This window comes from Cajanus cajan, chromosome 9, assembly GCF_000230855.2.
Source record: "Cajanus cajan strain Asha chromosome 9, NIPB_CcT2T_4, whole genome shotgun sequence".
Taxonomy (NCBI): domain Eukaryota; kingdom Viridiplantae; phylum Streptophyta; class Magnoliopsida; order Fabales; family Fabaceae; genus Cajanus; species Cajanus cajan.
In genome coordinates, this window is record NC_138525.1 from 54,626,736 (window position 1) to 54,639,071 (window position 12,336).

Below are 12,336 nucleotides of genomic sequence, written 5' to 3' on the forward strand. Positions count from 1 at the left end.
ATTCTTGACCGGTGATCAGAACATGATTGGATCAAACCTTCTCGAGGCCCATCCTCTGTACTATTTTGATGATTATAATTTTGCATCAAGTAGGGCCAGGGTTGGCCCATCTCTGAACTCGTTACTCATCAACCCAGCAACCCTGTCTCCGTAACAACAACCAAACTTAAAGGAACTTGCACCAAATATCGCATCTAGTCCACTGAACCAACAAATTCTAGATTATGTTCCATGAATGCACAAATTCAGATGTTCATGCTCATATACAATCATTTGCGCCATATTACAACCTATTCCTTAGGGAAAGTAAAATTACAAATTCTAACGGAGTTTAAAAGAGTTTTTATAGAACTTATTTAATTATGGAAATAATGACTTAGTATTTTTTTTTAATATATGATTTTATCTATATGAATGTTGCATATTCGATTTCTATATATAAAAAATTATTAGTCTTGATATGTGTGAATGTAGGGACGGATTAGAAACCTACAAGAAGAGATCAGTTTTTTTTTTTTTTTGATAAATATTTAAATAAACATAAAATTATAGTCATTAAACATATAGTATCGTTTATCTAATATAAGATTTTTTTTAAATCACAAAATTTTTCAGCAATATAGAATATACATCAATTTCAATCAATTTATTAATATAAAATTAAATAAATAATTAAAACTATATCTTTGACTTTATTCTTAAATTTAGCTTTTTACCATCTACAAAATTGAAAATGATCTCCAAGTTATAACAGCTGAAATAGAACGAATTAATATTAATCAAATTAAAGGACTAGTTAAGAATAATTTAAATGTTTTCTTAATTATATATAGTTTTATAAATATATTTTATCATAATATGTGTTTCAAAGACTCAAGAAAAAAAAGGAGGAAGTGGGTCAAAGCCTCTTCCTTGCCCGTATCATTCATCTATCAGTTTAGTCTATATCTTCATTAATTGCTTTACATATTTTTAATTTAATTTTCATACATGTAATACATTTATAGTTTAATCTTTATCAATAAGGATTAAATTAAGAATACATTCCATATATAAAGACTAAAGTCACAACATGTTACATTATACAAAAATTAATATATAGGAAGGTATAAGAGAGTTGACTGTCAACACTTGAGAATATAGAACAAATCGGGAACATTATATATATATATATATACTACTTTAATATGTTTTATCTACGGAGATTGAATTGAAAATCTATGACATATATAAGGAATAGAATATATGTTTAGCCTATTTTAAATTTTTTTTGTAAAAATTAAAATATTTTAGAATAGATATAAATCATTTGATATTTCATTACAAATATAATATTATTAATTTATAAAATAAATAATGATACAAACTAAATTTTAATATATAATTTTGTTGATTTACTACATTGTTATCAACTTAAAAAACTAATATTAATACAAAATAAAATTAAAAATAAAAATGTTATGTTATTATAATATTATCAATAAAAAAATATAAAACTCGTTATTATGTAAGAGTGACGGAGAGTATTATTTTAAGTAAGTGACCATCTAAATACTAACTTCTTATTATTAGTTATTAATTTATTATATATAATTAGGTTGTGTTGAATTAAGGTTAAAAATACAAAACTACCTATATTACATAGTGTTAATTTTTTAATCAAGTTGGACTGATTTTGACTTGAACACTAAAAAAAATTTAATTTAAATTTGTTGAGTCAATTTGGATGTATGAATCATTTGTTTTTACTTGCACCCCTAGTAAAACATAAGCCTTTTAAATTAGTTATCTTATGAAAATAATTTGATGAAAAATATTTATAAAAAATATTTTTGAAAATTCATTTTTTTAAAAATAATAAATTAAACATGAAAAAATATTCCCAACTTCAAATTTATGATAAGATAAAATATTTCACGTACCAGTAAAAAATAATAGAGATAAGGTTGATTTTCTTGTGTTAGATTGGGAAAAAAAAAATGAAAAGATAAGAATTTATTTTGTTGAATGTAAAATTGAAAGTTGTTCCGTAGGTATCTGGAATTTTGGTTTGAGGGTAGAAAGCATAGGCATTAGGAGGAAACATAAATGCAGGAGAAGGTTTCAACGTCATGTCTTAAATAGTAGTTGTGAACATGTGGACGATGTCGCGAGTGGCAACCTAATCTGAGTTTTGATTTGACCGTCTCGTGTATACTGTATAGTAGGGTACCACTCTTACATTTGCTATTCACTCCATCAACCCCAAATTGATCCAACCAAATTTCACAAATAGAAAGGCCAATCTATCACCACCTCTAACTGCATCTTATTCTGCCTTTGCAAGCGTTTCTGCGACATGCTTTCCACTTTCAAGACATGGATCATGGATCCAAAGCCAAAGCTCCAAAATCCAACAACAAAAACATTAATTAACAAACAAACTCTCTGCCTTTACAAATAATAAAAACAAATACAAAAGCTTAATACACTCATTCATTATGCGAATGCACCACATGCATACAAATACTTCTACTCTAAAATACGCCCCATATGTATATATATATATATATATATTTTTTAAAAGAAACTAAAAAAACTGCAATAAAGTTCAAACATAAAATGATGTTGTAAAGTTAACGTATTTCTTGTTGTGTTTGATTAGTTTAACCATAATGTTGATAGGACATTTTAAAGTAGAGAGTTAGTATGATCGATTTAATAGTGAGAATTGAGATAACATATATATGCATAACGTTATATTTAAACCTTATTTTAGCCTTCATACTCTTTCTAAGATAAATAATTCAATACTTTAGTCCATAAAAGGCAATAGGAGCAGAAACTTAAAAATTTTAACGATCAACAATTAAAGTTGATACTTATTGCAGAAAAAGTTTCACAAATACGAGAGACTTTAAAATTAAATTAGCATGATTCTCAGATGGAAAATAGCAAACAGATAATAGCTCGTGATCAGATAGTAAATTTCTCTGTTAACACAAAAAAATAAAATAAAATGGAAAGATAGATCTCTTCAAATCATTCAATTTATATACATGATATTGAGTTCAAGCATGTTTGTGTTCTAAATCTAAAATCTAAAAGCTCCCCAGTTACAAGGTCTGTTGCAATTGATCCTATATATAATTAATTTTATGATAACAATTTTTATGAGCTATCTTGTGGATACGGTGAAACCCTGAACTTCAATCAATGGGCAAATCTTTATTAATTAGTTACCATTAGTATAAGGTTATTTCTACAATAATTTTTTTAAAAAACAATTTACACAACCACAATTTTTTTTTGTTTTTTATTACTCTCCATTACATCATATATTTTATCTCAATTTTTTTTTTCTTATTTCTATAATTTATATTTCATTTATTTTGTATGGAAATGGGTTTCTCTAGAGTCTGACTGTTAGACTATGTTTGAAAACCCATTCAGCTACATCCAAAAATAAGTTCAATATAAAAATTACAAGAGTTTCTTCATACAACATAGATTCATCATCATCAAGCATGTTATCTAAACATACACTTACTCCTTGGTTGGTAGGATGGATTTAGGAGTGATTCTCGTCGATAGGGATGGAATAGGAGGTATTTCAAAAAGTACATGTGTTTGGTAAAGGAGATTAGTAGGTAATTAATTGAGTTAAGAAGATGATAGCTCTTATAAGTTTAAAATTTATTTTCTAAAATGAGAAAATTGTCGTAAAATTGAATACGAAAGACAAAAATAATTTATATTTCTTCTATGCTATATTTGTTTGTGATTAAAAAAATAAAGTTTCATCCCGTGTGTAATATATTATGATAATAGATAATGAATTATCGAAATCCAAATTATCTTTCGGATAGAATGCATTATACATGAAAATCATCATATTTGAATATGATAGAATACATTATGCTCATAAATATAAAAACAATCATGAATAAAAAAAGATAAAATGATAATTATATATATAATTTATATTTACATAAAATTTAACTACATAAAATATAATTTTAAAATACCAATTTTCTTGTATTTTTTTATATCTAATTTCATTCTATCAATCAACTATAATTTTTACTTTATTTTCTACTCATTATTTATCAAATTAATTTTCACTTACTTTATAAATATGAGTCTTACTTTTTTTTTTTTTTTTTTAACAAGTCTTATTAAAAAAATTGTACTAAAAAAAGTCTTATTATAAAATAAACTTTTAAATTACTTTTATCCTTATTATCAAAAGTCTTATTACTCTTTATGCATTTATTAAAGTCGGGGATACCCATTTTCTGTTTGGAAGCGAATTAAATGAATAGCTTTGTGAAATTATAATACGATTATATTCTTACTAACATTCACTGCAAAACTAACGCTTTGGATGATTTATTTTGCATTAACCGTGTAATCTGTGTATTCGTTTTCCAATGAATCAAACAATTAATTAAAGATATATATACTTAACTATGGTGACCATATAACCACAATGTTTCTTTTCCTCTTAAATTTCATGTGACTGAACTTTATGTTTTAAGTATTTGTTTGTTAAATACGTATAATCAAATTCCTTCATATTGTAACCCTATTAATATAAAACCAGTTAAAATTAATGTAATAACTCATTTAATTAAATTATCAATTAAAAATTAATAACATCAAATTAAATGTCAGAGTGTCTTTGTTAGAGAGCATAAGGTATCATTCAGCCTCCAGAACGGAAGTACTTACATATTCATGTAGTAACTCAACTATTTCAGCATTTAATATAGAAATATGAATTAATCTGCATTGGATTAACCTTGTTAATTAGAGTATATATAAGTATAATACAGATAATTAACTAGTAATGTCTAGTAAATACAGTTACTTAGGGAACCATAGCCCATAGCGACAAATACAAATCAAACTCCCATGTTCATAATGGCTGATGTTGAAGATCAGGAAATTGTTGCAAAACCTAAGTTAAATATCCATCCAGATTTATACTTTACAATTTATTTAAATTGAAGATTTTTTGTACATTTTTAAATTTAAATTGAAGATTAAGGTCGTTTTTATGATTTAATTTGTAATTTATACAATTTATGTGTAATTAACTATTTAATTCCTTTGTCGATTTTATCTAAACTACACCACCCTTATGTTCGATTGCATATAAAATAAAATCAAGTTTCAATTTTTTAAACATACACTTTTTCAAGGGAACTAATCAGATAATCAAGAAGTTAGAAACTCATAAAACCAACCGTCTTCAGGTTTCAAAATGTACAATCACCCTCGAACAGTAGAACTGTACAAATACTGATTAATATACACCCAGAGTTAGGTTCGGTTAAATTTTAAAGGGAAAAAATATTTCACTCAACTAATAAGTTTTTAAAATTAGGCATAGAATTAAATCAAACCAAATACATTTTTTAATTTATTTGTTTTAATTTGCTTATTTAGATTTTAACTTTTTCGTTCAAACTAAAAGTTAACAATTTGATAAACTAAATTCATATTTGGCTCAACTTGAATAAACCTTACATTTTACCAACAATAAATTTATCTAAATTTTAATAGCAATTTTTTTTTTACAATGTATCGTGTATAAAGCAAAATAGCCTAAAAACGCTTAAGAATGCAGTATAAGTTAACACCTAAACTTTTAATTATAAAATATTAAAGTATAATTAATTTAATTTAATTTGGTTATATATATATATATATATATATAAACAAATTCATTGATTTATTTATTTTCTTATCATGTTATAGGTTGATAGTATGCATTGATTTACCGATGCTAAATTTGTGTCTGAAAATTTATTTGTTCATCTCTAATGTAATTTTTTCTTTTGACTATAATATTTGAGATAAATGATATTTCTAAATCCAATTTTTTACTGTATTAAAATAATATTTGATAAATAAAATTCATCCGATGCTCATAATTTAATTCTTAATTTTTAATATTAGAATATTATATGGATTATGTAAAAAAAATTGTGTAGATGCATGTTAAGAATTGTATTAAATGTGATGTATCATATAATAGTTAAAGAGTTAATCATCGATAATTAGTATAAATTTTTTTTACACTGGCAATCAATCAAATCTTTTAATATTGTCATGTTATTTACTTATTTAATCAAATAAAAATAAAATAAAATAATTTAAAAAATATGCATGATTAGTTATCAATGTAATTTACACGGATAGTGTATGGATGATTAACTCATAGTTAAAAGTTGTTATTAAAAAAAAAACCCTTGAAAATATGAAAACTAAAAACTAGAAAACATGTTTTTGTGTTAATAATATATATATTGGGAGGTTTAAGAATTAAGATGTATGAATGGTAACGGAGAAAGGAGAAAGGAGAAAGGAGAAAGGAGAAAGGAGTAAGGAGAAAGGAGTAAGGAGTGGGGAGTGGGGGTTCTGCACTTCTGTTCTGTTCTGCAAGTCTGTAATCTGTGCATGACCCGACAAGCAAACACTGTACGATCATGCCGCGTGAATACCCACCCACTCCCATTCTTCCATTACTTTCTCGCTTTTCACACCCACTACGACAATGGGATTGAATCATTGAAACCTCTGAATCAATATAACACCATTTTAATTTTTTAATTTTTTCTAGAGACACACAACATGATGGAAGAACAATTTTCAGACTAGGTAGTAGGTACATCATCTTTTACACTAACAAATCACTGTCACTCACTCACCTAAGAGTATTGAGTATGAGATGTTAATAGCAGGAAGAAATGAAATTAAAAAAAGGTGCATGTCTTAGACGTCGAATTAAGGTCATTAAGCATGCATCACGTGGTTATATAATAATGGAAAACATAATAATCTTGGTTACCTTGTCTTTATTCGGTCTGGATCGATCTCTTTACAGACAAACTAATGAAGGAGAATTAATTGGCAATTAATGTACAATAATAGTACATGTAAACCTAATCACGCACTTTAATTAATTAATCACTCCATGGTCCTTAGTCCTTACCTGAATTGCCAAGACTAGAATAAACTGAAAAGGAAGAAGAACCCTAGCTTCATCTCCATTAATTCAATTTGAGATTACAATGATCAGTGTTTACCTTCACACACAGCACTCTCTCTCGGAAATTAGGGTTTCTTACCGAGAGTGTTCTTGTTATTGTGCATCCAAACTTTGAGAACGTTTCGCTTCACATTAGTCTCAGCGCAGAACTGTTCCACAGCAGATTCGTCGTGCTTCTGGATTCTCCAACCGAGTTGTTCCGCGAATGCCAGCATCTTATCCTTCTGTTCCTGCGTGAACTTCGTTCGGAACCGTTTCTTCGATCCTCCTCCGCCGCCACCTCCGCCGCCGCTGCTGCTCGGATTCGACATGTCTTCTTCGTCGCGGCTCAGTCCGCCGCCGGAGGCCGCCGCCGGGAGGGCCAGAGGCCGGTGCTGCGCCATCGGCGGAGTGGCCAGGTGGTGGTGGAGGTAGCCGGCGCCGGGGGGATGCTGCGGGATGCGGTGGTGGTAGTACGGGGAGAATTGATGGTGGTGGTGCAGCGGCGGCGGCGGCGGCTGGCGGTGGTGGAAGGAGCTCATCTCGCCGTCCATCTCCTTGCGGTGGAAATTCCGGTGGCAGTTGCAGGCGGCGCAAATCACGGCCTCCAGCGTGCCGTCCTCTCCGGCCGCCATGAACTCGCAGCAGCCGTCGACGGCGTGGCCGCCGAAGCTCACGGCGTGGTTCTTCTGGCATTCTCGGTACCGCACGGCCGCCGCGCCGAACGCGCCTTTCCGCCCCTCGGCGGCGCCGATTTTGGACCTGGCGGAGTTCCCGACCGAGTCGTAACTGGGCGGCGGCGGGGGATGCGGCGGCTCCGGCATGCCCATTTCCTCGTCCTGCTCCTCTTGGTCGTCGAATTCCATATCGCTCTCCACTTTTGTCCTAAAAAAAGAAAAAGAAAAAGAAAAAATGGTGGAAAAATGAATATTGCCCTTTTTAATTCGTTTTTAGTTGAATTTTGGTTGTGTATTAGGGTTTGGGAAATTGAGAGAAGGTGGAGAAAGTTGAAGTTGAAGATGTATTGTATTGTTTGTTGTAGATGTGAGATGAGGTGAGGCAAGGAAGTTTGACTGGGATAGAAAGATAATAACTAAGCTAAGTAAGATTGTGTTTATATTTATATTGAATATGGGTAATTATTTAATAAAATGTTATTATTGTAGTGTTGAAGATAAGAGATGGGAAGAGGATGTGGTCATGAATAAGCGGTGTGGTGTTTCACTGAGAAAAGGGTTTGAAAATTGAAATAGTTGCCATTACATAATTAACACCTGTACCATGGTTGCTCAGACATTTACTTTTTTACTTTAACACCCATTTGTGTACAAGCCTGTGTCTTTTTTAATGTAAAATGCATGAGGGTGGAAAAAGGGTAATTAGAAAGAGAGGGAATAATGTGGTTGGTGGGAAAGGGGAAAAGGATACGAGTGTCTGTGCCTGTGCAAGGAGGAGAAGTTTAAGAATTGGGAGCACAAAATGAAACCATCAAAATTTTACTTAGGACACGGACTTCACATCCGACGAATTTATCTGTCTGCATTTATGGGAGCTGCCTACGTGCCCTCCTTCTCCGACAGCACCTGACGTCACACCATCTTTATTATTCCATTACCCTTAACCTCACTTCTCTCTCTTTGCTTTCCAACATTACCCTAACTCACTTCTCTCTCTTTTAATTTCCTCTCTCTCAAATCATAAAATCACCATTTTATTCATTTTCATTTTCCCACACCCCTTAATTCTACATTCACATATCCTAAAACTCATCATCAACCCACCATTTTTTCATAACTTCTTAATCAAGTTCTCAGCTTCAACTATTTTATATATCTAAATTTAATTTAATTTTATGTTTTTCTTTTCTAATTTATTCATTTTCATCCTTTTACTTTTTTATTTTCAGTTCTGTGTTTTGTCTTACTGTCTCCATTATCGTTTAACATTGTGTTAAAGATCCATGTTCACCCATGTCAAAACCTAGTATCTCATAAAAGCCACCTAAACCTTCTAGAAACGGGCGAATCCCACATCAAAGCTGAAAATATAATATGTGGCGTTCAGATGGAAATTCATTTTTGCTTTCTGGACGCAGTTCTGGACTGCTACGAATTGAGTTTTTTTCTCTCTCAAAACTATCATTTTGATGAGGCATGTCATTCTTCTTTATATATATATATATATATATATTTCTCAGAATTAGTGCTACTCAACCAAAGTTATAGAATCATGAATTAATGTTATCTATAATCATGATGTTCAAGAGGATGGTGGTTCTCAACAATTCTATTTCGGCACAAAGGAAGGAAGCATGTTTGTGGGGGATAGGGTTTGTTTATTGTAGTTTATGGTATTCTGGAATACACGTTTTCAATTGTGAAAGATGATCATAGTGAATGTTAGTGGTTAAAAGTTTATCCCCTATAATTGAGGAGAGGTAAATTAAGGACAAAAATGTGGGAAAAAACACCAATACTCAAACTGGAAACCAAAAATTAGTAATTCCGTTCTACACATCTAATTCAAATTTCAGTTCAATTCTATATAACTCATAATATGAATTGTTGAATTGGAATGCCTAATATGTATCGATGTCACTTAATTAAAAATAAATTAATGTCATCAAAGTTACTTATGTGTCATGTAAGACCCCTCCTTTAAGTTTCAAGATAAAGATGTCCGTCCCATAATAAGTGTATTATATGTTATTTGATAAATATTAAAAAAAGTTAATAATTAAATAAATAATAATAATAATCTTACAATGATTAATTTTCTTTACTGATACAATACAAAACTTATTTTTTTTTACATAATATTATTAGAAGTATAAAATAAAAAAAATAATTAATACTACATTAAAAAATTAACATAACACTTACTTTTTCTTATAATATGATACTTATTATGAGACACAGTGAGTAATGCGGAAACATTGAAGTGAGAATAAAAGTTAAAACTTAGAGGATAAAAATGAAAAATATTAAAGTAATAAACTAAAGCTTAAATTAATCTTATAGTATGACAAAACTATTTTCTAATATATATATATATATATATATATATTTTAAATGAAAACACTAACTATATTCAATTTGCTAAAATTAATCTTAGATTTAATTAAACTGTTGAATCCTTATACTTAATTTATTTAGTTGGTTTTAACCGGATATATATTGAACAAAAAAAAAAACAAAATGAATGAAATTGATCTTTTTGTGTTAATATTTTTATTAACTTATATAAATCAATATTGTATTATACCTCCATTATATTCTAATTAGTATTAGATGAAATATAAAATGAAAGACTGAACATAGAAACTAAAAAATATATTAAAAAAATGAATTGAATACAGATAATAAAGACCGAAACTATATATAATTAAGTATTATTTTAATAATAATAATAATATACTAGAAAAGTTATAAATGGAAGGCACGACTTATGTTGCAGGGAAGTTGTAAATGAAGGCACAACATTTAATATAACAGAGTAAAATTGCGCCTCTTGTCCGTGAACTTTTTAATTATGAAGTTATGGATGACACTTACAGTTTTTAAATATCTTTTTCTATAATAATTTTAAATTTGATATATAGTAAGAAAAGAAACAAGACTTTTAGCTGCAAGTTCTTGATTATAAATAAGTAAATCTTTAATCCGAAAATGTTCTAACATAAACTGCATGACTTTACCCATTTATTATAGAATACTATCAATGATAATTTAACTATTAATTTCTCTATCTGAATTCTGAAACCAAAGCACATGGCACTCTAACCACCCATTAATATTTATAAATAAGCAAAGAGTTTATTGTATTATTTGGTTAAAAGAAAAGAAAAAAAGTATAAGGGGATGTGAATGGAATGCGTAACATGATTGGAATTAAGACAAGTGCAACTAGGGATGGGAAGGGTACAAGTGAAGAGAGAAAATGAAGAAAAGCAATTATGGATAGCAATAAGCATTATTGGTGTAGACAAAGGGAGGCCCAAGTTCAGAGAAGCTGACCCTCGAAACATGTTCTAAATAATTCCTGTGAAGAACTCAAACAAGTTTTGGTCAGATCTCGAGGAGCTTCAGGTGCAAGTTTTCCCAACTACATTTTATGAATCACTCACCAACACCAATTTTTTTTATTTTATATATATTTTCTTCCCAGATAATGTTCTTTCAGACACTCCATGCAATTCAAAAGGTATATGCTTACTGCTTAGTAGTATGAAAATAAATTTTACACAAATAAAAAGAAATAGCAAATCAGCAACCTCCCATACTAAAAATTAATTACAATATATAACAACAATGAAAATCAAACACTTCATTAAATCTACGTTCATCTTCCTTAAATTTCACTACAACACTGACGTCTCTAATAGTTCAAAATTTTTATAATTTAATCAATAATTTTGTGTTTAAACTGTAAATATACAATTGTGTTATATATTATTTAAATGGGCAACTTTGTTATAAATATTAATATTATTCAACTTGAATAAAATTGTTTAATGATACGTGTTATTATTTTTGTAAAAATAACTTAAGTGTCCGTATCTAGTACTATTTACTGGGCTTTAATAAATTATTCATATTTAAAAATTATTTTTTCTCTTATGGAGCTCGTTTAAAATTTATATTGAAACAAATAGCTATTTAAATTAATAAATTTCAACGGGCTAGATTTTTTATCTTTTACAAGGAAAAATGATTTATTTTTGTTTCATGGTTTTGTCTTTCTCAGTAGTACTGGAGAACACCATGAGTTGGTTTGATTTTCTTAAAAGGAATGAACAATTGGAATTGCTTTGTTGGACCATACCTGCTGGCTGAGGGATCAGTGATCAGTCATGGTGTATTTGATTTTCTATTTAGAATAGTTTGGACAAAAGATAGTAGCTTAAAAGAAATTAATAACCTTTTGCTGAAATCATTAGATATATTTTTCAAACAAGCACCGTGTGAAGAAAAATGTACAAGTTATAAGAATTATTACCAAAGGGCCGGGGAAGGAATATTAATGTGTTTTTATAAAGATGAAAATTTTAGAAGTGGAAAATTGTGTTTGTGTCTGACGTCACGTGGTTCACTTGTGAAGTAATTAAGTTGAAAGTGTGTTACGTTGAAGTGATATTAGCATGCAATGCATTTGGATTAATGAGGTTAATAATATATAATATATGGTGGGAGAAGGCATGTGATTCTCTATCTGTAGCTAGCGAACAAGAAGAGTGGGAGAGTGCAGGGTTTTTATGATTCCTTACCGTACTCGTGTCACTATCATGTCAGCGAGACGGAAACCACATTTTCCTGAAA

The 12,336-nt window shown here is 29.5% G+C and overlaps 1 protein-coding gene across 1 annotated transcript; it reads right to left on the reverse strand.

The window, feature by feature from the left end:
* Positions 1 to 6,802: 6,802 nt before the first annotated feature.
* On the reverse strand, positions 6,803 to 8,486 carry LOC109791505 (zinc-finger homeodomain protein 2). The gene has a single exon (XM_020350809.3). It carries the CDS (start codon positions 7,882 to 7,884, stop codon positions 7,105 to 7,107), a length of 780 nt encoding a protein of 259 aa, XP_020206398.2. The 5' UTR covers positions 7,885 to 8,486; the 3' UTR covers positions 6,803 to 7,104.
* Between the last annotated feature and the right edge of the window lie 3,850 nt (positions 8,487 to 12,336).

Excerpts from the sequence above, each read along its gene's own strand:
- LOC109791505 (XM_020350809.3), bottom strand. The coding sequence starts at position 7,884 with ATGGAATTCGACGACCAAGAGGAGCAGGACGAGGAAATGGGCATGCCG.